The following is a 27,464-nucleotide window of genomic DNA, read 5'->3' as shown; positions in this document are numbered from 1 at the left end:
TTGTATTTATGGATGGTATTTCCTGGATTTTGTTGTGCTAATTCTGCATGGTTGATCAACTTGGGTGATTCACACAGGTAACACATGATTCCTCCCTTCTATCTTGTCTTTGTATGAGTAGTTAATCAGGGCTGCAAGTCGTGTCTGAGTGAAGACTTTGTGCAGGTGTACTCACTGGCAGAGGGCATCAGAACATGGATGGTGAGTGCTATTGGATGGACTCATCTATTTGGATATATCTATTTTACTTATCTGCTGCTGAATTTATATATGATAATGCTACTGAATAATTATGCCAATAATGTCTTTTTCTTTGTTGTCAGTTGGAGATGAAGCAGAGGTACCTGGTTGGCAAAATGAATGTTCCTGATGAGAAGGAAGGGGGTCCCGATGAGGTTACTATGGAGACACTGGGTAAGGACTCCAGCTTAAGTGATGCCCAACCTCATCCTTTCTTTTCATGAACTCCGTTGTGTTGCTCACTGATGTTCTTTCTCTCTAGCTGACGTGTGCATAGAGAAGAGCCTGTTGCTGTTCAGATTTGCCCCTAGTGGAGCAGCGTTCCAGGACAGTGACTCCTCCAAGGCTGCAGAGGGCAGCAGTGCTCCATTCCTCCGCTCAGGTTCGATCTCAGAAAGTGACTTCCAGGCCAGCCCCTCGCCAGGACCCCAGGCCCAGGCCGCAGGGTCCGAGGTGGACAGTGAAGCCAGGGTTACAGCTACAGGACAGAGCCAGTCCTCCAGTGCTCAGGCCCAAAACTCATCTTCCTCTGGGCCCAGCAGCCAAGGCCACAGGGGCTCCACAGAGAGCCTCTCCTCCCAGACTGGGGAGCCAGCGTCCCCCTCCACGTTCCCCCGCAAAGCCCCCTTCAGTCGTGGACGCCTACGCCTGCTCTCCTACCGTTCTGTAGAAGAGCCACGGATGGCCCCCTCTGTCAAGGAGCGCTACCCCATACTCAAACACATCCTCAACTTCATGCGGGACCAGGCTCTCACAACATCAAGGTGACTGACCACCAGTCTTCTATTTGTTGGCACAGAGGCTTGTTTCAGGCTTGTTTGCATCCTGCATTTGCATAATTTCTGTCATAGAGAATTAAGTGATCTGATTCTTCTTCCCGCAGCATTCTGCAGACCTTGTCCCTGAACAAAGCCCAGGCTCTGAGTGTGTGCAAGGTCCTGGAGATGGTTCAACAGTGTTTACATTCCCTGGGAAAGCCGCACCTTTTCCAGGCCCCTTGCATTCTGTTCCTGCAGGAGTTGCTGGCATGCCAGAAAGACTTCACTGGGTATAGCCATAGAGAATGTTTTCAATTCAAATGGAATTCTAGTCAGTTTCAGGATTCATAATACATGTTATTCCTATGGTCTATGACAATTCAATACATTTTCTTTCTCCCAAACCAGGAATTGTAGCATGAAAAATTTAATCTGTGAAGTCTGGAGTTGTTTCATAGTTGCTGAATAGGAGACTGAGATTTTGTGAACCTGCAGAATATTTGAGATTTTTATACTAAAATAGGTTTGCTCCTATAGTAGTGTTATCAGTGCTTTTGTACTTTTCTTCAGAAAGTCTCTTTTGGTTATCTGTACCTTTTCCCTAATTGTCTATGGAGCAGCTCTAACCTCTAATCTTGAAGACATTACAGGTGCCAGTCTTAGGTCTCTTTGGAGAGAGTTGCTCATCTTGATAAATATCAATTTGACTGTCCTACACCATAGGAATACCACATTAAATTTTGAGGTAGAATGGGAATTTGCCTTGAAGCATAATCGCTCTGCATACGTTTTAATACGCTGACTTATAACGATGCAGTAATATTCCTGTTTGTTTCATTCAAGCTTTTCTTTTGCTTTGTCTTCCTCAGTTATTTCTCTCAGTTATCAGGCAGTGGGCAGGAGCTGAGGGAGGAGGTAAGGCGCTCCTACCACCAATTGGTGCTCATGCTGGTGGAGGCAGTACAAGGTTTCAGCAACCTCAATGAGAAGTAAGGCTCTAATCCTTCATACCCACCATGTTCCATTCACAACTAGATTCACTTAAATTAAAAAGTGATCGCAACAGTATTCATGATTATTGTAACTCCTATGTATATATGTGTATGCAGTGTGTAAACTGTCCCTCATCACTGCTCCCCAGAGCCTTGCTCCCGGCCCTGTCTTGCGTGCAGACCTGCTTGTTGCACCTTCTAGATATGAGCTGGGAAATACAGGACCTTCCTCTCTTCTTGAAGATCAAGCTTCCTGACCTCCTGCTCAGCATGTCCCAGGAGAACATCAGCGTTCATGACATCGCCATCAGGTAATATCAGACATATCAGAACATAAGGCACCGCCTAGTGGACAGGAGGGGCTCTGCAGTTTGTTTTTCCTTATGCTTAACACCATTTTAGCATTTGGTCTGCTTGTTGGAATTTCTCATTAATGCATTGTAACGTCTCATTCTAAGGCTAGCAAAAAAGCAGAATTGATGTTCTTACTGAAAGTCAACACACTCAATTGATTTGTGCCTTATTAGTCCATTTTCAAAGCGCTCAAGCTCCATGTGATGCCAAACTTTAGAAATCCTTTTCAGGAGTCTAGATCTGCTATGCATCAAAAGCAGTTAAGAGGGTAAATGATAGAATATGCTTATCAACATCAGCACATATTGGCTACAGAACATATCACAGATCATTGTTTTCAGTCTTCATTTGACCATTAGATATTTAAATAAACTTCCTATACCTGTTACCCTTTGATATGATAAGATCTGAAAAAAAAATGAGCCAGACACTGGAGAGAAGAATGACAATTTCTCTGGTTTAAATTCATTTTCAGTCAATGGACAGAGGAGGATGAAATATCAGACTATAAGAAGAACCAGGACTGGATGGATGAGTGTGTGGACGGGATGTTTGAGAAGTGGTATGACAAGATTGACGAGGAGGGCTCCATGGAGGACAGGAGAAAGGTACAGCACCGGACAAAATGGACAGTGTATTCATTAGCGCAAAAAGGAAATTGTCTCTTGTAGGAAGTGACTGAAAAAAAAAAAATCGGCACTCAACTTTGTGCCTGACTGGCCCATGTTCAAGCGTGGCCCTCTTTTTTGTTCTTGTGCAACCCTATAATAGACTATATTGTCCTGCAGGTAAAACATATAGAGAAAACATTCTCTGCCATTTTTTTTTATTTTTTATATATATGTGTTTATTGATTTTTGATTCAGAAAACATTATGATTGCGTCGAAGCAATACACATCAACAAAAACAACAATTAAAAGAGGGACAAAATCAAAACAAAACAGAACATCTCGGCTCACACTTACACATTCAAACAGGCAAGTGACTCAGGAATTACATAAAATAAAAATAACAAATAGCTAAATAGCAGGTATCACACAGGTCCATACTACATAAACCCTCTTGTAAGAATAGCAGAGATATCTAAACCAATATATGACATAAAAGGCTCCCATGTTCTACGAAATACATTGTCTTTGCGATGTAACATGCATGTCAAATGGGGGAGACTACCTGTCTCTATTTTACACTTGGGACACTGGGGGGAGGAGTCAATGTTAAACTTATGGCGTTGGGAGGGGGATATGTGGGCTCTGTGTAAAATCTTGGTATTCTCTGCCATTTTAAAGAAAATTGATATCGGTGTAAATTATGTGGATATATCTACCATTTATCATCAAGGCTATGCACCAAAGCATCACACAAATAAAACATAAAAGCACTTTAAAATACATGACTAGACGAAAACCCTAGCAGGACATCAGTAGCCCTGTAACTGGCCAGTCATATGATGATGTTTGCCATGTGATGGGAAAGGGAATAAACCTTTTACCCAAGCACGTTTTCTTTAAGTAACCTATTGATAAGTGAAGCACACATGAAAAACGTCATAGCAACCAGCTTGCAGAAGCAGACCCGCCCTTTGCCATAAAAAGTTTTTTTGTTTTGGCAAAAATGCAAGCCTTACCTTGAAGTGTATAAGTATAAGTGCATGGGGTAAGCCTATGGTCTTATGCGCACATACACATACAGAAGTGGTAGACAGAGGCAGATTTGTCTACTGGCACAGCCAACCAATGCCACTGAACAAAAACAATAATAGTAAAAGCCATGTAGAAAACAGGTACATTATAGGAGTACTTTGAAGGGTCAATACATTATTTTGTTGGAATTATTAATTATTGAATTAATTAACCAAACTTTTTCTGCTGTAAAATGGGTCTCCTCGTTAAATGAGGCTGGGGTTTAGACATTTCACAGTAGACCAGTTTTGACCATAGTCCATTAAGTTTCTCTTTGAATCGTGATAGCTTATGGATCTTGTTTGGGACCGATCCACTGTGGTAGGGCTCATCAAGGCGGCTGTTACAGCGGCCAAAAAAGAGAAGTGGTCACTTCTGTTCTTTGTCACAGGGCCTTCTGCTGAAATTGTATTTAACCAGTGGGCTGGAGAACAGAGATCAGTAGGTTGCTCTCTCTGTATTGTTCTGGTTCCATTGACTCATGAGTTTACGGCTCACTTGGAATACTACCACTGCTCTAGCTAGCCTGTTCTACTATTGGTGCACTGAGGAATGGAGATATGGTGCAAGAGTGTCTTTGGTTTGCATTCAATATTTACTGTAGGAATATACCCTGCTATCCAAAATCCAAACAAAACCTTCTGACAGTACCTTTTGTATGGGATGTAAGTTTGATAAATTGTCCTGTGTCAGTAAATATTTGAAGGCATTTAATTTGCTTAGAGGAACCAGGATCTTCACAAAGTTGTACTGAGTTTGACAAATATTTACTAATGTCTTTAACAACAGTTTCTAAGTATTACGTAGTCACATCTATTTTAGCAAATGGTAAATGAATATGTGTTTGCAGGAGCAGGAAAGTCAGTTGATGATCAGGCTGTGTACATTAAATGAAATTTCTTGGTCCTGTCCTCAGATGCACATGTTCATAGCACGCTACTGTGACCTGCTGAATGTGGTGATCTCCTGTGACGGCTGTGAGAGGATGGCCCCCTGGCACCGCTACCGATGTCTGCAGTGCATGGACATGGACCTCTGCAAGACCTGCTTCCTCAGTGAGCTCACAGACTCCAGTATACTACATGAACAGGCACACAGCAGGCACTGGTAGCCGAGAGGTTAGAGAGGCAGGCTTGTGACTAGAAGGGCTCCGGGTTCAAATCCCAGGACCAGTTGGGGAAAAGGATGAGTAACGCTCTCCCTTCCCTCAACAGCTACTGTCGAGATGCTCTTGAGCAAGGCACTTTACTACCAAGTCACTGCTCAATGCTCAGTGCCCAAATAAATAAATGCACGTTAAAGTACCTGCTTGCTAAGCATCCTATCCTCATTATGACTTGTGGGTTATCTGATGACTGTAAAATCCAATGCAGGATGCACCGACTGCCATAGACAGCGCAAGTTAAAATGTGTTAGCTTTTGTGCAAAGTGTTTCTTTTTTGTAGAGCAGCAGTGACTCTGCTTGTCTTCTGTCACAAAATGAAAGCTCTGTTCAAGAAACACCTCACATCACCCCCCCCCCCCCCATTACCTTTCTCTTCCACCTAAATCACATCCCCCTCCTCTATCTTCCTCCTCTTCTTGCGTCTAATCATACTCCTGTCTTGTTAAATAAAAATATGAGAGCAATCCTCTGGAGGATTTGCAGTGTAGTACTATGGCAGGTTATGAGTCTGAGGTTGTAAAGAATGTCGGGGTTCCAGTTGAGGTTCCTTTGAGCATTAATAAAGCACCTTGGTTTTCAGATGTTAACAGACAGCCTAGTTTGTCTGTACAATGTTACAGCTGCTGTAACAGAGATTGGAACCTCCTGGTGTGAAGGAGAGTCCCATCCAAACTAAAGTCTATAGACACTTTTGTCTCTGTTTCCATGTCCTTGTTCAGGAATGCTATGACACATAAGAGGAAAATATCAAATAGCACTGGCCCAAACTGATAGTCTAGACTTCTGATGATGCAGGAATGTGTCCATATTGCGTGGGCCAGCACATCACCACTGGGGACAACTGCAGCTCCAAGATCCCCCATCAGGGGTAGCGAAAACACCTATTTAATGTGTGTGGCTCAGCAGGAGTCTTGGTGATTGAGAGTCTTAGAACTGACAGTGGACACCTGGCTGCTTCCTCCACATGGGTTAGCCAGCAGCACTGAGCTGTAAGCAATGAGGTTGCAAGCAGATTGGAAGAATGCATGCATCTTTGCTTCTAACAGCTGCGCTATTGCACAAGGAACATTACAACGCTCCATGTGCAAGACGCATTCTGTACACCAATACACAGTACAGAAATGTACAGAAATAGGTGCATTTCCGTCTTACTTGTTACCGATTTGCACAAATGCCCAGTTTGAATATAGGAAGTTCCTGTTTTGTTTGTTTGCTATTTGTTGTTGTTTTTTTTAAACCTGTATATACCTCATGTTGCCTTTTTCCCACTGAATGATTTCCCCTCTCTCCTCACTCTATATTTTCTCTTAGAAATCCTTCTATCTGTCTCCTTAGCTCTTATTCTGTTTCTTTTCCTAACTTTTACTCATACATAATTGCTCACAGGAATATTGTGAGCATCAGCTAAATGCTTTAAAAGTAAATGCAAATGTTTGTATTTTAACCCAGGTGGTGCGAAGCCTGAGGGCCATGAGGATGACCATGAGATGGTGAACATGGAATACGCCTGTGACCACTGCCAGGGCCTCATTGTAGGCAGCAGGATCAACTGTAACGTGTGTGAAGACTTTGACTTGTGCTTTGGTTGTTACAATGCAAAGAAGTATCCCGACAGGTGACACACTTTTAAATTTAAAGTTAAATCTCATGCTTTCACTGTGCGTACGTTTTTCACTGGTTTACTATCGAATTCCCATTAACTCAGTTCTCCTTTTCTTTTTTTTTTGTTTTTCCCATCTCCAGCCACCTGCCTACTCATCGGATCACAGTGTACCCCATGGTGACCATACGCATCAGTGACCGCCACCGTCTGATCCAGCCCTACATCCACAACTACTCCTGGCTGCTGTTTGCTGCGCTGGCTTTGCACACATCAGACCTGAGCAGTGAGAAGCAGCTGGAGGGAGAGCCTCTGGGTGCCGACACCCTGACCCACGCCTCGGCCCTGCAGACACGCTGCTCCCAGCTCATTACTGAGTGCTTGCTCAAGGGGCAGACTGGCAAAGGTAGGCGGCGGGCAGAGGGGGGCTATTCATTCTTCCATCAATCACATGCGATTTTTGCTAAATTTGGGGTAATGATGCATTTCATCACTATATTCTGGCATTCTCAAAATTAAACTGATTGGCCCAAAAGAGGTAACCTGACTTGCCAGATGGTTTGTTACACAGAACCATCTGGGAAGTCGTCATTGGAAACTGTTTGGAAAAAGGCAGGCACTTTCAAAAAATACTTGGCAGGTGATTGGATGAACCATCTGTCTATCACCATCTATCACGGGCTAACTTCAACCAATCAGATCAACAAACCATATAAACAAACTCTTGCCGAAACACGCCCCTGGCTGCCCTCATAGGACGCTGATTGGTCCGCACCACTGTGGTTCGGCCACAAACGGATAACTTGAAGCCTGGCAAGATGGATTCTCGCGTGATCGTGATCGTGATCTCGCGAATCCAGCTGCCTTGCAAGGTAACAAAAGAGGCGCTACAATAACAGGTCATAACAAGATTGCATATTTGTCACCTATTGGCCCAGAGAGGGTTTGCATCATTCTGGGGGGAGGAAATGTTTATTGTTGCCTTGATTTCTTTACTGAGACAGACGGTACTAAAGCTAAGGTGGAGACAGACTAGGGGATACACAGGAAAAGTAGTTCTGGCAGGATTCTATCAAAGGCTAGCAGGGGCAAGTGTGGGTCCAGAGACATGGGCTTTAATGACAACACCATCACTGTACACAGGGCCAGAGTATTAAATCATACAGTCTAGTGAAACCTAGTAAATGGATGACATGTTGAGGCTTCTTCCAGTGGTATTACATATTGAAATTTTATACTAAAAATATATTGAGATAGAATATCCTTGGTTCTATACTTTTGTGTCTTGTCCTTTGTTACTGTCATTGGTACTGATGAGGATTATATCCATGCTGATACAGTGAGATGGTGTCTCTGTGAAACCTCTCTATTCTCTATATAGGTCTACGTTCCTCAGCCTTGCTCGCACTGCTGTCCTCCAACGAATCGGGTTCTGATAGTGAGCTGTGCCCAGTCTCTCCTGAGTCCTCTCAGGAGCTCAGTACCACCACCGACACCTCGTCTCTACCTGGCAGCACAGCAGCGATCTGCTCCCCTTCATCTCCCAGGGACAAGGTGAGGAACAGCACCCATGTTATAAGATAACATGAAACTTTAATGATCCCTGTGAGGGAAGTGGGTCATTGCAGCAGCAAGTAGTAGGATATAGATGAGAATGGAACAAATAGAACTAATTGAAGATTAAAGAAATAGTGTCTTCATCATGTTAATTGGCTTGTTTCCTGTTGGCTTGAAAGAATTCTTGCTAAGTGGACTATTGACAGATTTACAGGTTAAAAGATGTTTGCAGTTTACAGATCTATAAATTTACAGTCCAGTGCAAGAGCATATTAGCAGGCTGTGCAAGTACGCATTGTTGACTATCTATATAATAAGATTTACAAAGTAGATGTGCAAGTGTGCATCAGCTGTTCACATTATTGGATTTACAGATAGACACACACTGACAGTATATACAGAAATGTGTCCAGAAGTACATACTAGCTCATGAACAGAGATAGGTTCAGAAACAGGTACATAGGTATATCCTGTCAGTAATATGCATGAATGCAGATCAGATTACAACATTCAGCCCACAGTACACACATTTCTAACAGTGACATGGTTCATGAGTTCATGCTGTTTACGGTGCTCCCCTTCTGGATCGTTTTTATCCTCTCACCACTAGAGTAAACCCTCAGGGATGGAAAAGAAGGCTAAGGAGATGAGCTCTCCTCCTCCTGCTCCTCCAGAAGTGGCCTCTCCCCCAAACACTGGGGAGGAGGGAAAGAGGAAGCTGGTGACCCAAGATGCCCTGGACTCCTCCAGCCTCAGCCAGACGCCTTCTGTGTCCAGCGAGGACACCCTCTCTCCTGTGGTCCGACGTAAGAGCGCTGAGATTTTACCTCTACTGGGCTGACAATGGCACTCATCTGTTCATTAATGGTTTAGATTATCACATAGATAGCTGGATCAACCTGTGTTTTGCACCATTCTCAGCTTCAGAGTCTGATTCAGGGACGGTCACCTCTCCAGCGTCCGACATCGTCAAGGATCCAGAGGAGAGACTGGCCCAGGTTCCCCTCCAGGAGCATGTGTTTTCAGAGTGCTCCAGAGAGAGGATCTTGGGACTATTGGCAGCCATGCTGCCTCCAGCCAAACCGGTATGATACTCAGCATCTACTTTTTTTGGCAGGAATACAAAATATTCTTTAATTCCATCAAACAATGATATGGATAAAGCAAGATTCAAACTCTGACACACAGGCCCTTTATTACAAATTTAAACACGGAACTGGGCACAGGCAAATATTTGACTTGTTCACAGAGCAATTATGGATAAAGTACATTACAGGCTGCATTGACCGGAAGGCTATACGGCACTTAAAACCTCCGCCTATAATGTGCCAATAAGTTATCTGAAACAAAGAACAAACATTAAGCACTTACTTCAGTGACATACCAAAATCTTAAAACTCTTAAAAGACACTATTGAATCCAATTAAAATACTCAAATTATTTTAAAACCATTGCTCAAACATCAAAACCACCACTCCTCCTCCTGTAACAGTACACACTATTTGCACTATTCCACATATTGAACACTTACTAATATTGAAATGTTACAACGTGTCCCCAGATAACATTTTGTGCTATCTGTTGTATCCTCAGGGCAGCACACTGTCTCTGTCTAGTCTGAGCTCCATCCTGCCCCAGCTCTTCAGGGCAGTCATTTCCAATGCTGGCTGTCTCAACGAGACCTATCACCTCACCCTGGGGCTGCTGGGACAGTTGCTGCTCCGTATCCCTCCTATGGAGGCCGACACTGCCGTCACAGAGGCCCTGGCCGACAAGTATGAGTTGCTGACCCAAGGAGAGGCAGCCGGCGCAGACACCCAGGGCTGGAAGACCACCCAACTGCTCTTCAGCCTAGGGGCTGTCTGCTTAGACAGGTACAAGAAAACAGACCTGATAGTACCATGGAAAATATTGTAGTTTAGGTGTATAGATCCTTTTTTTCGTTGACACATTTCCAGATATTACTAGGAGGGTTCTGGTCCTAGCACTTATAGCATCTACATGGATTTCTACCCATCTATAGAAACTATGTCAGTGTTTTTCCCCAACGACCCTGGCTACAGTGTAACTTTGCAGAGAGTTACAGGAGAAATCATCGGCTGTCATTGTTATCTTAAAAAATATCTTCTCTTTCTCTTGTTTTTCTGTGTTTTGTAGTCGTATTGGTCTGGATTGGGCATGCTCAGTGGCAGACATTTTACGCAGTCTGAATGCTTGTCCCCGGTGGAACACGGTCATCGCTTCCTTCACTGACCATTGTATCCATCAGCTGCCACACACTCTTAAACGCACCAACCTGTTCACCCTACTGGTGCTGGTGGGCTTCCCTGAGGTAAACTATGAACCAGTAACACTCTTACAGAAACCGTTTGAAGTCTTTTCTGCACTGCATAACCCTAGTCTTGTGCTTCCTGACTTTCAAACCTGAGTGTGACTCCCTATGTCTATCTATCAGGTGCTGTGCATGGGCACCCAGTCGGTGTTTATCGACAACGCCAATGAGCAGCACCACATGATCCTGCTCAAGCACTTCACAGAAAAGAACCATGCTGCAGTGGTGGACGTCAAGACACGCAAGAGGAAAACAGGTCAGTGGAGTAGTAGTACACCCATAGCATTGCTAGTGCTAGTGTTGTTGTATAAATAAATATGCAGTAACCCTCTGTGTGCTTCCTCCTCTTTCATAGTGAAGGACTACCAGCTGATCCAACCCCAGGACTCCAGTGCAGCTGGCCTCCCAGGGCAGGCAGAGGGCCAAGGCTCCCCAAAGGCCCTGCTCAGTCGCTATCTCAGCAATTTCACCTCCATCATCAGCCACCTACTGCAGACCAGCCAGGACAACAGCTCCCCTGATGCTGTGGAGGCCTCCTGGGTGCTCTCCCTGGCACTTAAGGGCCTCTACAATACACTCAAGGTACCTGATCTGGCCTGTGAATCTTCTGCAATCTTATCAGCATTAGCATTTAGTATTAGTTATACTATTCTTATCAAGGCATGTCAACTGTTACTTTCGCAGTATGGCTTTCAAGATGAAATAGATGACTAGCTCTTCTCCGTGTAGAAACTAGGACAAATGACCTGTCAAGATATATTACAGTGTATAGTGAGATAATATAGGCATAGTATAGATCAGTGGTTCTCAACCACCAAACATGACAGCTGCTGATTAGTTCCCAAAAAGTAGAAAAGGTAGGAAACTGTATAATGCTTGGCGCTCTTCCTGAAGCAGCATCCTGAGGAAGGGCACCAAGCATGAAACGGGTTGCAGAGTAGCTGTTAAGCCAAGCCTATATTTGTGTTCATTTATTGCTTTGAAGTGCTTATATTTGTTAGCAGTATTTCTAGCAAATAAATCACTTGTTTTGTGCATTTTGTGGTTTCCCACCTGTTCTACTTTATGCTCACTAACCCTTTTGGAGCCAACTTTTCCACTGCCTGTTTTTGTGGATTACTGATTAGTTCCCCTCTTTCTGAATGAAGGTGTCTTAATTAGCTGGTGTAGTTCTCGGTTGGAATGAAAACCTGCATACTCTTGGGTCACAGTGGCACATGGTTCAGAACCACTCAGTATAGATGATATTAGATAATATTGGAGGTAGATTTGTCATACTGTGTTGTTCCTGTGTGTAGAAACACGGAGTGGAGCAGGCTCAGGAGGCCATCCAGCAGTCGGGTCTGACCCAGCTGCTGGTCAGGAAGTGCAGCAAGGGGACGGGCTTCAGTAAGCTGTGGCTGCTGCGAGACCTGGAGATCCTCTCCATCATGCTGTACTCCTCCAAGAGGGAGATCCACTCCATGGCCCAGGACCCCGAGCGAGACGAGAGAGAGCAGGACAAGGAGCACGACTCGGACCACTCCAGCTGCTGCGCCGATGACCCCGACCCCAACCGGCCCGACCCCCTAGAGGGCCTGGACGAGGAGACAAAGATCTGCTTCCAGGTGAAGAGGGATGCTATTCATAATACATGCACTGCAATATGGTGTGAAGCAAGTGTCTAAAGTCCTTCTGTTCGATGCAGATCACCCACGATGCCTTAAACGCCCCTCTGCACATCTTGCGAGCTATGTACGAGCTGCAGATGAAGAGGACAGACTCCTTCTTCCTGGAGGTGCAGAAGAGGTGAGCATCAACTTCAACACCAAATACTTTCCTTCTAATTTACATTTGTTATAGGTATAGGATTTACAATGGAAAGCTTTTTTGATTTTTAGATTTGACGGAGACGTGATCAAAACAGACGAGACGATTCGTACGCTGGCCCAGAAGTGGCAGCCTACCAGGCGGCCTCGCTCTGAGGAGAGGAGCACCAAGGCTGTGGACACTGACATGATTGTGGTGTCCTGCGTGGTGAGTTGTTCAAGAAAGTCCTCTACTTAAGTTAAGAACATTACAACCATTACTAATTGCTAACTACAATATGCAAAGGATTTCAGTCATTGCTTTGGTTAGCTGGTGAAGTATTTAAAAAAGAAAGAAAGCTCCAGAATAGCTGTTGGGGGCATTACTAATGTTAATGTTACTAACTACTATAAGCTGAAGTCCATGCTCAGTCCTGATCCATCTCCTCCTCCCTCCCTCCCTTCTTCCACAGTCCAAGCCTAGCCACTGTGAAAAGGCCACAGAGGAGATCAACGTAGTGGCCCAGAAGCTCATCACCAACTCCGAGAGCGACTTGCAGCTCAGCTACGCCAAGCAGCGGCGCACCAAAAGCTCGGCGCTCTTGCACAAGGAACTGGATGTGCGCAGCAACCGGGCAGTTCGTCAGTACCTGGTGAAGGTCAACCAGGCCATCGCCACACTGTACGCCCGCCACGTGCTGGCCTCGCTGCTGGCCGACTGGCCTGCAGGGGCAGCGCTGAGCGAGGAGGCCCTGGAGCTGAGCGGAGCCTCCCACATGGCCTACATCCTGGACATGTTAATGCAGCTGGAGGAGAGGCCACTCTGGGAGAGGGTGAGCAAGAAGGAGGGGTGTTGGTGTGCAGTTTGTGTTGTGTTCGCAATGGTGAATTGAGAGCGTGTCTTTGTATCCAATGTATATATGAGATTTTCATGTATGATATATTAGAGCTTTGGTTAAGTGCGGAGATTGATGATCCTAGTATGCCATGATCCATCAGATTCTCCAGAGGGTGCTGAAGGGTTGCAGCCAGAGCATGCTGTGCAGTCTATCTCTGACTGCCTGCCAGTTCATGGAGGAGCCAGGCATGGCTGTGCAGGTCAGAGAGTCCAAACACCCCTATGACAACAACACCAACTTCGAGGTGGGTGAACTACTTCATATCAGTCACTTTAATCAGTAACCATAACTGAACATGATATTTTGTGGTGGTGCTATTCCCTCATTTATCATGCCATCTTTGAAAATGTAAATTTTTGTCTAATTTAAGAAAATGTAGCAGTTTTGTTGGATATTACGACAGATCTTTGTTTGAAAATGAGCGTGTGCCAGTATGTTTTTTCAAGTTATTTCATTTTGAAGACTGTGTGCATGTCCTTCACGTCTCTCTGCAGGACAAGGTGCACATCCCGGGGGCTATCTACCTGTCAGTGAAGTTTGACTCCCGCTGCTACACAGAGGAAGGCTGTGATGAGCTCATCATGTCCAGCAGCAGTGACTTCCTGCAAGACCTCCACAACTTCAGTGGCTCGCCTCAGAAATGGTCCGACTTTGAGATCCCTGGTAAGAGAAAAAAATCTTTGTTTGTTACTTTTTTGGTCTATAAGTGTGCACTTGCATGTGTGTGCATATTAAATATTTTGAGTGACAGAGTACGTTTGAAACATGTTTACCGACATGTGACTTTTGTGTGTGTTTCTGTCAGGTGATACCCTGCACTACAGGTTTGTGTCAGACATGAGCAACACAGAGTGGGGCTACAAGTTCACCGTTACAGGAGGCCACAGAGGACGCTTCCAGACAGGTACGCTTGGACAGATACACACTTGTCATGCATTTGTGCAAACCCACTTCACAGTCCTGGTTAAGAAAGTGTGACTGCTAACAGTATGGGTAGGAAATCACTCTCTGGGAACTACTTACTAAAATGTGAAATAACATCAGAATGAATCCTCAGGCTTAGCTGTGTCTCTGCACTCTTGGTTTTGTCAGGTTTTGAGATCTTGAAGCAAATGTTAGCTGACGACCAAGTGCTCAGTCACTTGCCTTTGGCTGACATCTGGGAGTGGCAGGTGGGCGTGGCCTGTCGTCAGACGGGGAACCAGCGACTCAAAGCCATCCACTTGTTGCTCCGCCTCCTGCAGTGTCAATCCCAGACGTAAGGTTCTACCCTGCCTATACATTTTCTTTCATTCCTTCTCTTCCTTTCTCACTCATTTATACTCAAACACACACCTCGTTCTCTCAACAGTGCAATACTTCTAGGACTGTAGGCTTATCGTAGTTGGGTATGGGTGTCTAAAGTAATATGTGCAACCATTCTCACCGGGGCATCAGACCCATCCACCTGCACTCAATAAATACTGGTTGGCTGAGAGAATCCAATGCACGTTTTTACCTCGGTAGTGTGTGCTTTCCCTGGAGACACAGGATTACACTTCCACACAGGGTTTGCATAAAGGCCTTCACAAACGCCTAATGTCCTATCAGTCACGACGGAAATGAGGTAAAGGATGTGTTTAGGGATTTGCATAGTTTCAGACTCAGCCCCCATCTGGCCATAGTGACAACATCACCATGACCGAATACACTAGAAGCTGGTACTCACATAGACTGCAAATACAACATCTATAGCATCTTACAAGTACTCTTTTTTTTGTTTTCCTATCTGTGGGAAGATGTAGCCATTATGAAAGTCCCACTTTTTACTGCATACTTTTGAACTATTTTTGCTTTATTCCTAAGAGGAATTGTTCCATTGAAGTTGTTTGAAAGTTGGTTGAAAATAGAAAAATATACCATTCAATTCAATAATTGTCTGCAGTACTAATGCAGTATAAATGTATGAAGGGGGAATTCTACAGTAGTTACCACTGTATGTCTATGAGCCAGGGCTTGACGTTCCCAAGATCTTACATCTTTTGGTTGTCTTGGTCTGCTTGTGTACATCTAACTATTGATCTGCCTGCACTCCAGAGCCTGTGAGCTGACTCTGCTGCGACCTTTGTGGCAGCTCTTCATGTCTATGGAGAACAGCCTGAGCCAGGATCCCACCAGTATCACTGTGTTGCTGCCCCTTCACAGAGCCCTCACCGAACTCTTCTTCATTGCAGAGGCCAGGGCCACCGTGAGTGAGACACACACACCAGCACACACACAGACACATGCACACACGAGCAGGCCAGACAAAAACAATCCTGTATTGTATAGGCATTGTCGTTTGAGCTGGAGGTGTGGCTACGTGAGATTATCTAGGCATTTGTACCTAGAGTTGTGTGCACTCCAGTTGTGGGAGAATGATAATCTAATAAGGGTAAATTTCACATGGCATTTTAGCTCCATAGTCTTTACCTCTCTCTGTCTCCCCCTCTGTCTCTGTCTCTATTTCTCTCTGTCTGTCTCTATCTCTGTCTCTCTCTCATCTCTGTGAGATGAGCATGTTTTTCCTGGGCCCACCTGTTCCCCACTGGGCTTGGGGCCAAAGCCCGGCCCCGCCATCTGCCAGACAGCACAGTGCCATACTGGCTCCCCACAGAATGGCTGGGATAGGAAGAGATGCTATCCATTTTGTGTGATGTGTGTGCGTGCTCTCTCTCAATTGTCTTGAATTATTAATTAAGAAAAGTCTTAAGGATTATGAGCATGCCGTCAGCCAGAAGTTAAAGTTTCCCATCTGTAGATGCGGTTTTACCAGACATTCCCAGACAAGCAGTACCATTCCTCTTCCCTTCAAGTCTGGCTGGCGAGGCCTGAGGCTGCCACTCTGACAGTGAAATTACATCAGTTGCTCAGGATGGTTTTTCAGTGCTGCCCGCTGGGTGTATGGATGGTTTTTGTGTCTGCATCCGTTGGATGTTGTTGCATGTGAGAGGAATGGGAGGCTCCGCTGGAGCAGTGCCTGTCAACTAACGCCAGGGGGCAGTAGCAGTACTCAGCTGGACAGAGACACACAGGAGAATAGAGGATGGAGTTTGGCCTGGGATGCCCTCCACGGACACACAGGCACTCATCCACACAGTGAACTGGGTGTAAGCAATGATAGACACAGGTTGGTGTGTGGTAAATCCCAGCGCCTCCATCCAGCAGCCTGTTTGTCATCCCAGAGAGCATGACCTGCCTTTAAGCAGTAGCTCACAAATGTGTTTGCCGCAGAGCCCATTTAACGCTTAGTCACCTCCAGCTCTTCACCCCCGGCTTAAATGTTCAGAGAGGACGGGCCTAGCAGTGGTGAGTAAGATGGATACAGTATATCAATTGAAGGAATGGATGGATAGATAGTTAGCTAGTTAGTTAGTTAGTTAGTTAGTGAAGGAGATAAATACTGGATGGCTGTCACGCCAGGTGGTATCAAACGCCACATTCACATCTGCAAATCAGCCAGTACAGTTGTAGCAGTAAGGGATTTCACAAAGGCACGCTACAGTAATTTCTTCACAATGGAATAGTTAACTCGTTCACTTTTCCCATCCACCTCACCTCTCATTACCCATTGGGCTACAGCCTCTGTTGGTATCTGTGCCCCTCACTGGACAAACTGGACACTTTAGTGGCCAGTTTGAGTTCACCAACTCATTTCTACTACTGCCTTTGAAGCACAACACTAAACCAGTTGTTGGGCAAAAAGTTGAGCTTTTTGCTAATAGGACAGTCAATTTCCTGATACTGGTTTGAAAAAAAACACTCAGTGCTGCTTGCTGCGGCTCCTCCCTCTTCGCCTCTCTGTCACACTCTGAGTGGTGGTTGGTGTTGCAGTCTGGTTGGATCAGGATGTGGTTCAAACTATTACATGAAGTTTCAAAAGGGGGTTGTCAGTTATGCTTGAATAAAGCCAGTGAATTTGATAGAAACTAGGTTACACATGCTGCTGCTGCTGTGCAGCGCCTAGACTAGATCCAAGTGAAACTGGCTAGAGCTACACTGTTTTAGCACTTGTTCACATCTGCATTCATTCACAGATGATTTTGTAATGACTAGTGCCTAAAACATTTGTCTGTTGTGAAATCAAATATTGGAAAATATATTTGCAGTCAAGTGTGACCCCATTGAATAGACATTCTGTGTAAGGATCAGTGGTCTACCTACAATATAAGAGGTGGACCACTTGTCATCACCATGCTCCTAAAAATAAAGGATTAGTGTAGACTGGTTGGTGGCTCACACTTCATGTTGACTTATGAGCTCAACTGGAGTGACGACATACAGCCTAGTTCAACAGTTCCATGTTGACACTGCTGCAAAAACATGGCGAGCTGATGAGTGGTTTGACACGCAGTGGAGTCCTCTATGGCCTTATTAGGACTGGGACTTGAACCAGCATATTTTGAAAGGTTTAGTGGCCGTAGCTGTTCACATTTCAGTATCAGACCTCGTTCTTTGTGCGCAAGTGCAGTTGAGGCCAGGTCCATTTGATATAATGAACTACCCCAGGAAGCGAAAGTTATATTTAGGAATCAAAATGGGATGTCATGCACTACTGATTGTACAAATCGTCCTAGGATGTTCCCCAGCATAAACATTTGGGGTGCTGCGAGATGAATGGTGGACCGGGGCTCTGGACTGTGTCTCCTGCACCGTAAAAAGTTCCATTTGACCAGTCTCAGCCCATTTAGCTTCTATTTAGTCTTATCTGTGTTTCCCAACTCTCTGTGCTTATGTAACCCGAGGTATGTCTCTCCTATGGGTGCTTTGGTGGAAGCTCCCTTGGATTTGTTTGTAACTTGGAATGACTTTTCCAACATTCCACAGTTTGCTTTGAAGCTGAGATGGAGATGAAGAGTGGTCAGGGAAGCAGGCCTCATTTATAACTGAGTGCATCTCTTATGTAACCTCACAAGCAACTCTATCTCTGGAGTTCCTTTCCATTCATGATGATGACAATGATCTGGCCTGCAAGGTTATCTGTGGTTTTTTTGCGAGTTGCACTTGGGAATGTGGCACAAGATTCATTTGAAACCAACCTTTGATGTGTTGTCCAGGCACAGGGCATCCTCCAGGAGTACCTTCTAGCCATGACCACTGACGAGCAGCTCCTCAACCACACTGCACTGGTAAGACTTGCACTATTCCTTTGTCTTTGCACGTAATTGTTTAGTCCTAATGTATGATATATTGCTCACATGACCTTTTTGCAGCTCTGCCTTTCTGACTTAAAAGTGATCTATTCAGCCATTCTTTCTCAGATCTTGTTAGAAAAATATTTCAGTGTGCAACTGATGTAGTCAACTCTGCATTGCTGTCTGACATGGATGGTAATAGCTGTGGTATAAGCTCAAATCAGGTGTCCTTGACGAGCACCGTGAAGTGTTGTGATATTATGCAACACTCTTTCTTAACCACACAGTCCTGTTGATTGAACGGTCTTCAGTTGCTGTGAGTCAGCTGGCAGCCCGAGTCTCTTTTTACTGGTGAATCACCAAGCTGTTGACACCCAGCAGATCCCTCGGCACCCCCTCCCCTTGTTTTGAACGTGTGTGGGCTGCACTCAGGACTAATGTATTTGGTAATTACAGTCCATTAGCATTCGTGGCGAAGCGAGCCACAGCATTCTCTGTACTGTGGACCCCGTAATATAGCAGAGGAGCCTGCAGGCAGTTAAGAGGAGGAGAGGATAGGGGGGTGGTGGACAAGCATTGGAGTTGTGGGTGGTTCGATCGAAGGGTTACTTAATACCTGTCAGGTTGAAAACAAAATCATAGGTGACTTGTCAGTCTGTAGTCATGATGATGACGATGACGATGATGATGCACAGTTTAGGATTGAGTGGGCTGGGGTCCACTTTAAAGGGGCTGGACAAACATGTTTTAAAAGCACTACTTCCACCAATACTACATAGTCTTCAATATATTAGACTTTCATTTACTAGAGACTACATGTCTGTTATTTTTTTCCCATGCAGTTCCCTGCCTGAAGGTGTCTAGTATTACATTATTTTTCCAATTGGCTAATTTTACCATCACTCATGTTGCATGGCGTGCTGAGGTGTTCTTCCAGTGTCCACTCAGTTAAACCTGGGTAATGTTGTAAGATCCTTGCATTTTTTCATATAATATTGTAGAAGAATTTGTCCACTTAGCCATTTGAGCATGCTACCAAAGCCTGATCAGCAGGTACTACACAATGTATTGGAGTATTCATCTCCAGGGCAATTACTTAGGCAGGAATCCTTAAAAGGAGCACTGTTCAAAGGTTGTGGATGATTGAATGTCCTAAATGGTAAAGGGGCAGAAGAGCACATAGTCATTGACCCTCAGACTTCTACCTCAATTTGGTCTCAAATCCTGAATCCTTTGACTGCCCCTTGTGACTGGGAGACGGCTCCAGTGAGAGCTGGCAGGTAGATGTGTTGTGTCCCAACTTAGTTAGTCTATAAATAATATAGGTTTGGATAGCTCATAAACAAAATCTCAATGAACATGATATTTTGTTTTTCTCCACAAGTTAGGTTTTGTCCACGCAAGACACACCAGCTCTATTTAATGCATTGCCATGGTAACAAATATCCCTCCAGCAAGGCAGCACTTGTCAATCATTGCTCCACATGCAGTACGCTGCACAGGTGCTGCTGTAAAAAAACATCGGTCTCTCACCTCCGATTTTATAACTTCACTCTCCTTGCGTTTCTCTCCCTCCCCCCCTTATTCGTCTATATTCTTTCTTTCACGTACCGATTCACTCACTTACTTTTTTTTATTATTGTGCAGGCTCTGAAGAACATCGCTGCTATCAGCCTGGCTATCAATTACCCCAATAAATCTACCAAGCTGCTCAACATGTCCTCCTGAGACCCGGAGGGAGGAAGAATGAGAGCAGCCTGAAGGGGACATGTCCTGACTCAGCTGGTTAGTTTTGAACAAGGAACGCAAGGGGTGAGAGAGCAGAGCCTCCCCCACCGTCAGAAGCTTTCCTTCTAACAGGACGCCTCTCCACACCGTTAACTGTATCCATTACTCTGGACTTCTGCTGCGGAGGGGAGGCTCGAAGAGCACTTTCCACACTTCTTCACAATCCTTTTTGCCTTAGGTGAATCCAGTATATCAGCATGTGCATTCACTGCAACAGGAACAATTGCCGAGTGTCTTTTTTTTTTTAATTTGAAGTTAAGTTTTTACTTGAAGATGCTGTGCTAAAGTAGATGAAGTGTGCCAATTTTGCCACTTTCAAGGGGAAGTATATTCTGTTTTTTTGTTTTTTTTTGTTCTGTCCTTTTTTTCCTTCTAAACAAAAGCCACCCTAGGTTACGCAATTGATCATGGTGAAAGCAGGTCACCTTGCCGACTTGCCTGTCTCTGTGGACATGTAGAGCAGCCTAAAAATACAGTCCAGGACAGTGGAGTCTCATTAGTCACCATGGGGAGAGTACTGACCTACTAGCTCACTCAACTCCTCTCCTCCTTCCTTCCTCCCTTCTCTCCTCTTTGGAGAACAAAAGTAGATAGTGGTATTAAGGAGCTTTTGTTGAAGGATAGTATGGGATTACTTGAGAAATAACCAATATTTGACTACAAATTCACAGTTATGAAACACATATATCATCATACAAGCCTTATACATATATAACAGCAGTTATCTGTAACATTTTGTTATGATAACGACAAGTCTAATTCCAGCTACACCCCACTTCAGGATTGTTGGCAGTATGGTGGGGTTGAACAGGACAAAGATTATACTCACAATGACCATAGACTTTGCATAGGATAAAGATTAACATTACAGCTGGGGGGAAAATGGTGATGGTATAACATTGGAATATATTCATCGATGTCATTGTATCAATATGTTGATGAAGTATTTTTGCTCCATTACTAGGAAATTAATGAAAGACCATACTGATGTCAAATGACATTCATGAAAATGAATGCTTAAAGGCCTTCAGTTTTATCCAGTGCTTGATTCATGATTCTTTTTTTTTTTTACCCATGGGTATGATTGAGTTTGACATTTTATTGCCCTAAGGGTTATGATTTCATCTTTTTATGGCAATAAAATGAAAGAAAAACAGAATAATAAATCCCAATTATCACAGTTTCGAATCACCATACCTCGTGCATCGCAAAAAATATGAGAATATTATTGTGTCGTGGCCTAAATATCTTGATATCACATAGATTCCCACTAATGCACATAATGGAAGGTCTTTTCACATTGTTTCTAAAAGTTATTTGACTGTGTCATTGTTGAGAACTGAAGTTGATTAATACACACACGCAGAGGTGATTGTACAACACACACACTATCCCACTTGTTCACTCACTCACTAGTAACACACCTATTATGTGGTGAGTTGGCAAAGTTGAACATCTTACTGCTGAATAGTAAGCATTACCTAAACTTTTATAATAACACAGATATTTGGTGTGAGGCTTCCTTAAATGTTCCTTCAATGTCACTTTAAGTCAAGTCAGAATTTCTTTGAAAGCTGGGATCAATTACATGTGCTTTCATGCTAGAGACTGCATAGCAACATCAGAAGATTCTGCTTCCACAGTGACAAAATTCCCTTAAACATCTCTGTAACATCGCATCATCTGAGGGAATTGGACTTGATTTGTAGTCATTTTGATTTTTAATTTAGTTTGGGTTTTTATTCGTTATCCAATAACCTGTCATGAGTCAAGTATACAAACTAAAGAAATTCTTTATTATAAAGCAGTTTCAAAGAGATTGGGTGGGGGCTTGTTTTTCAGTGATTATTCTATTACTGAATTTGGATGGAGAGTTGTTTTTGTTCTAGGAAAACATGGTGGTGTATGCCAAAGAAACCCATTGTGAGCCATGAAATGTCTCTCTTTAAGAGCTCCTGGTGGAGCTTCCTTCTCTGTTGATCACATATCAGATAGTGACCCTGTGAGAAGCTGGAGCGAAGGAAATCTTTAGAGATTGTCTTTTTTTAATTATTTTTTTTTATTTTTGAAGTGGTCCTATGAGGACTGTAGGTTAGTTTGGTGTTTTTGTTTACACAAGCATCAGCTGCGATGGGAGAGTGGGAGAGATCCATGACCTCCGCGTGGCTTCGTCTCTCAGAGAATTCAGTTCTACGACGCCTCACCTATCTACCACGTGCCTACGGTTAAAAATGAAGCAATCATAATTTAACTCATGTTATTGGAAAAGTCTTTAATTATATTTTAAAAGAGAAATATATTGTTTAATTTGAGCTTTTTCTAACTTTTTACTTTTAATGTGTTTGTTTCTTTTTGTGAGGATGCTTGATATTTGAGGCTGACTGATTTGAATGTACATATCTGTGAATATTGTTAATTGCACAGGAGACAAAAAAGACTTTCATATCAACCCCTTACAAATATGAACTTTAATATATTGGTCACTAAAGGATAGACACTTTGATTCTCGTTTTGTATGCATGGCACATTGGAGAAAAGGTAAAAAGTACTGCTTGGGTTGAAACGTGATCCATTTCTAATTAAAAAAAAGAAAATTGATGTGAGTATGTCTTTCTCTTTCATCTTTTTTGATGTGTAGGCTCAATAGAGAATTTCTGTGCAACAACATATATTCTCTTGATCACTCAATCGCCATTGATTACAGCTTACACACTCCCAGCCAATGCTGTATTTTAAACCGGCTTTCCCTCGCTGTGAGATTGTATTGAGTTTGGATCTATGGAGTCAAACAACACTGACAGCATGTGCAGGCTGGCCCAAAGCTCCAACACTATCAATAGTTCCCTTTCATGTTCCTGCTAGCCTTTCTGTCTCTAACAATACAACCCCATCTATTGCATTTTATTGCAGCCATCCCTCCTCATTCATTCAGATAATGGCTCCATCCTGCCATCTTTAATTCTGTGTTTTCTCTCTGCTTTTTTCTCCTAGCAGGACATTGGCATGCCCTCTGTTCATTCAGTCTCTTTTTGCCCTCTGAAGCAGCGCAGTGGGTTTTACCTCAGAGGCACCTGCTTCCGCTCCTGTCTGCCCCTCTGCCCCTATAATCTAGAGTCTCAGGGACAGCGGTGATGATGGGAGTGATGATCACTGGGGCGATAATGACATCAAATGGAGAAAATATTCAATAAGGTTCCAGATGATTCAGTGCCCCTCTGCGGCACCAAGCCCCCACATCGGAGTGAGTCAGCTCTCCTTCCTCCCTCCTCCTCCTCCTCCTCCCTCCCTACCGATCTATCTCCTTTCTCCTTCTGATTGCTCACCCAGGTTCCCAGTGCTCTCACTTACCCGAGGTGAAAAGAAGCAGTTGCCCAGCTGCGAAGGTAGAGAAAGAGAAAGGAGAGAATGAACCGCAATGCCATCGTGATGCGGGGATGTGACGGATGTTATTAGACAGAAAATAACCTCTGACACCCTGATGGTGTGACGTCCACTCCCACAGGATTTCACTGGTGAGAGCCGCATTGAAAGATGGGCCACATATATGGAGCAGAATGGCAAGAATGATTAGAAAAAACTTCACTAAAAAAGAAAAGAGAAGTTTTACCAGGCTGACTGGCTGGCTGGCTGGCTAACACTGACTCTGCAGTGCTAACATAACCTCCATGACTGATATGCAATATTAGTATTAACTAAGCTTTTCATGAACATCCCTCTCAGCTGTATGCAGGTAGGCATCACAAACCATTATGTGTGTCAAATTATTTATAATGCCAAATGTTAATGTTTTCCAAAATGTCCCCAACAGTAACATACCACCCTCGTACTCGCATACCTAAATTAATATGCTGCCCCCCTCTTCGTCTCATACCATGTTCCTGTTACATGATTCAGATAAATTAGGTAACTATGACTCAATTTATTAAGGTCAGCTGTGGGACAAGCTGCCCGTTTGAATCATCTGCCTCCTCCTTTTTTCTCTCTAGCTGCGGATCTTCCCTCCTTCCCCTGTCGAGGGACTTTTGCTGTCACCAGACATATGCTAAGTGTGTTATTTGCGTCATTTCGGAGGCACGTAGTCAAAGGCCTGTTCATGTGTGGTCACTTGTTTTGAGTGCGAAGGCTGCCCGTCGTGATGCTGCCATCGCGAGCCTCGTCCTCAAAGGCCCATTCCGATTTAGCAGTCTTCTTCTGTTCTCTTGGATCTCTGTGTGTCACTCTTATTATAGAGCCAAGTGTGCTGGGACGTGGGATGGTGGCACTGCTAGCATCCTCCCTCTCTCTCTCTGTCACTCTCTCTTTGTTACTTCATCTGAGAGTTAGCATTTGGCTTCATCGCTTGTACGATGTAGTCTTCCCTGCTGTCACATCTCAATCTCTTGTTGCTGATCCCTCACGGCCGTTTTGACCCGCTCCAAGTCCACAACCCCGGTGATGAAACTGGAACCGGTTTGCAGCAGATGGCCAGGTTGGTGTGAAGTCTCCTCCACCTTGTCTCTTGTCATAATGAGACCTACTTCCTTTTGCCCACCAGGGACAGGAAGGCCAGTGTGGGTCGCCTCCCATGAGGCTCGGGGATAATTGGGTAGTTTAAATAACCCGGCAAGAATAATACGCACTCAAGCCCTATACCCATATTTAGCCGGTCCACACGTGCTATTGTCTGATTGCATAGGGAGAGAGAAACTTGCTGTTTTTGATCTCATTTCTCGCCTGTCTCCTATCTGGGTTAGAGGCAGGCTGTTATTGGAACGACCACCTGTGGCACCGGGGGAAGGTGGACTGTAATGGATAGCTGGTGCTGCTAACATGACAACCGTGCTGCTAAGCCTGTTAACTAATCTAGATCATTAGTACTGGGGCTGTGTATGACTAAAAGCAGGCAGTGACACTACAGTGTGATGGAGATGATAGGAGATGGGCTGCCCTGCCCTGTCATGAGCCTATGTGAAACAGAAGCCTCTATGTTTATGCCTGACCCAGGCAAGCAAGGAGCACCGGTTACTGACAGCCAAATTGGCCCCGAGGACTTGAGATGGCAGACTGACTGACTGACACTGGGTCAGTGCCAAGCATTTTCTACACAAGCTAGAATGACTGAGTAATAGAGACAGCAGCTGAGACTTTGGGTGGTAGATGTTTCCTACCTCACCCACCCCCAGTCTGAAGTCCCCATGATTTTTTTTTGATGAATCACTGTTTTGGAAATAACAGCGCCAAAATAGAGTTTAGTCAAGTCATCTTTACCCATTCATTCTCATAACCCAGCTTAAGTTCTGGCTGCACTATAGATGCTCTCCACACTCACAAGTGCAGCAGCAAGAGAATACCAACTGGGAGAATATAATGGTGGACAGAATAACAGAACGACACTGTCCTAAACTATATCTCTCTGAGCACAATGTGGTTGTTGAGGGCTGTGAAGAGTTACATTTCCTCACATCCTTTTGGCATTTTGTGTCTGGACCAGGAATTTGATTGCTTCTGCAGAGCAGTTGGTGTAAGTGAAAAGTTCAAACATGCACACACAAACACACACAAACATGCACACACAAACACACACAAGCTCTGATCCCATATCTTAGATTTATGATGTGTTTGTTCTTGTTTACTTCCTGTTCTCTATGTTCTAAGTGCCTCATGACGAACCTGTTTGTTACAAGCAACTTCATAATTAACTTTGACTTGACACTAATTGAGGCTGATGTTGCTTGAGGTGGTCTTAAGCATTTTTTACATCTTTGTTTGTGTTATGTCTATAGAAAGACAGTAAAGTTTCAATAATAAATGCTTTAAGCCAAGTTTCAAGGAAAAGAGCCAGGAATATGACTTACTACGCTGCCACTCCTCACTGGTAAAGTATTATAATTGGTGGATACTCAGTGTCATTGTTCAGTAAGTATATGTTCAAGGTAAGGATTGTACCTGGTAATACGTAACACCCTAACAACCACTAGTAATCACCTAGCAACCACATAGTAATCACCTAGCAACCATATAGTAACACCCTAGCAACCACATAGTAATCACCCAGCAACCACCTAGTAACACCCTGACAATGAATGACTATTTATCACCTAGCAACCACATAGTAACAGCCTAGCAACCACTTACAATCACCTAGCAACCATACAGTAACACCCTAGCAACAACTTACAATCACCCAGCAACCACCTAGTAACACCCTAACAACCACTAGTAATCACCCAGCAACCACCTAGTAACACCCTAACAATGAATGACTATTTATCACCTAGAAACCACATAGTAACAGCCTAGCAGCCACTTACAATCACCTAGCAACCTATAGTAGCACCTAACAACACCTAACAACCACTAGTAATCATGTAGCGGCCATCTAGTCAAACAGACTCACATTTATTCATATAATGTACCTAATCTAGTTTGAGAGGTGAAAGGTTGTTCATTTGTTTATAACAAATACGAGTGAGGGTAGCCAATCCATGTTTGCATGGTAAGGAGAGCCAAACTAAATGTGTGTTACCCAATTTCAAAAGTCTACAGTGTGTTGATTCTGTAACCAGATACAGTGTAAACTTGGCTCAAAGAGAAAGTGGGGACTCTAAAACCTCAAGTGGGTCGTCATTGGCTTCCCCCTTTGTTTTTCAAACAAATGTCAAACAAAGTTGAGGTTGTGTATTATGCTTCCTCCTTACTGGTGGAAAAAAACATCTCTAGGCATGTAACTCACGCAGCAAAGATCAAGAGAGAAATATCCTCGGGATAACTTCAGCTTCAGCTGTGCAATCTCTCTCACTGCTTTCTCTCTTTCTCTCTCTCCATTTCTTTCTTTGATTTAGCTCATGTTCCGTGGCACAGGAGGCCCACTTGTTGTGATGCTATTTCTTGTAGGAGGCAGAGATGGGTTAAAGCCGGGAGAGAATCATAAAACTTCCATTAGTACCTGCTTTGTGTCTCTGTGCTGCAGAGCCGGCTGCCCACGCCAGGTGAACCTACCAACCTGCACGCCTGGAGGACATGGATGTCTCTCCCTCCTCTCCTCTGTCTTTTTTTTTTGTATTTTGTCTGTCTTGCTAACCTCTCTGTTTTCTCTCTGTCTCTTATTCTTTGTCTTCCTCACTTCTTTTCATCCTTTGTATCCTAACGTTCTTTTCGTTTAGCTTACAAACATCAG

At 44.0% G+C, this 27,464-nt stretch overlaps 1 protein-coding gene across 2 annotated transcripts in view; it reads left to right on the top strand.

Annotated features, from left to right (window-relative positions):
- Positions 1 to 21,335, top strand: part of zzef1 (zinc finger, ZZ-type with EF hand domain 1) — a 33,363-nt gene extending 12,028 nt beyond the window's left edge. Inside the window, exons 27-54 of one of the 2 annotated variants that reach the window (XM_071521614.1) lie at positions 122 to 201; positions 324 to 414; positions 503 to 1,004; positions 1,124 to 1,288; positions 1,868 to 1,987; positions 2,140 to 2,301; positions 2,820 to 2,952; positions 4,944 to 5,082; positions 6,642 to 6,807; positions 6,936 to 7,198; positions 8,174 to 8,346; positions 8,960 to 9,155; positions 9,271 to 9,434; positions 9,943 to 10,223; positions 10,507 to 10,681; positions 10,805 to 10,937; positions 11,037 to 11,263; positions 11,980 to 12,288; positions 12,369 to 12,469; positions 12,562 to 12,697; positions 12,942 to 13,301; positions 13,468 to 13,611; positions 13,862 to 14,030; positions 14,173 to 14,271; positions 14,460 to 14,625; positions 15,444 to 15,594; positions 18,443 to 18,514; positions 20,168 to 21,335. In XM_071521614.1, the coding sequence (XP_071377715.1) occupies positions 122 to 201; positions 324 to 414; positions 503 to 1,004; positions 1,124 to 1,288; positions 1,868 to 1,987; positions 2,140 to 2,301; positions 2,820 to 2,952; positions 4,944 to 5,082; positions 6,642 to 6,807; positions 6,936 to 7,198; positions 8,174 to 8,346; positions 8,960 to 9,155; positions 9,271 to 9,434; positions 9,943 to 10,223; positions 10,507 to 10,681; positions 10,805 to 10,937; positions 11,037 to 11,263; positions 11,980 to 12,288; positions 12,369 to 12,469; positions 12,562 to 12,697; positions 12,942 to 13,301; positions 13,468 to 13,611; positions 13,862 to 14,030; positions 14,173 to 14,271; positions 14,460 to 14,625; positions 15,444 to 15,594; positions 18,443 to 18,514; positions 20,168 to 20,248 (4,958 nt within the window). In that variant the 3' untranslated portion in view covers positions 20,249 to 21,335. The remainder of the gene's footprint in view (positions 1 to 121; positions 202 to 323; positions 415 to 502; positions 1,005 to 1,123; positions 1,289 to 1,867; positions 1,988 to 2,139; positions 2,302 to 2,819; positions 2,953 to 4,943; positions 5,083 to 6,641; positions 6,808 to 6,935; positions 7,199 to 8,173; positions 8,347 to 8,959; positions 9,156 to 9,270; positions 9,435 to 9,942; positions 10,224 to 10,506; positions 10,682 to 10,804; positions 10,938 to 11,036; positions 11,264 to 11,979; positions 12,289 to 12,368; positions 12,470 to 12,561; positions 12,698 to 12,941; positions 13,302 to 13,467; positions 13,612 to 13,861; positions 14,031 to 14,172; positions 14,272 to 14,459; positions 14,626 to 15,443; positions 15,595 to 18,442; positions 18,515 to 20,167) is intronic. The other variant, XM_071521615.1, reaches the window with a different exon arrangement.
- The last annotated feature ends 6,129 nt before the right edge of the window (positions 21,336 to 27,464 follow it).

This window comes from Centroberyx affinis, unplaced genomic scaffold, assembly GCF_046629955.1.
Source record: "Centroberyx affinis isolate AG114_WGS23_722 - 3 ecotype Tasmania unplaced genomic scaffold, CSIRO-AGI_Caff_v1 ptg000900l_1, whole genome shotgun sequence".
In the NCBI taxonomy this organism is placed as follows: Eukaryota; Metazoa; Chordata; class Actinopteri; order Beryciformes; family Berycidae; genus Centroberyx; species Centroberyx affinis.
This window is presented reverse-complemented; position numbering and strand designations above follow the sequence as displayed.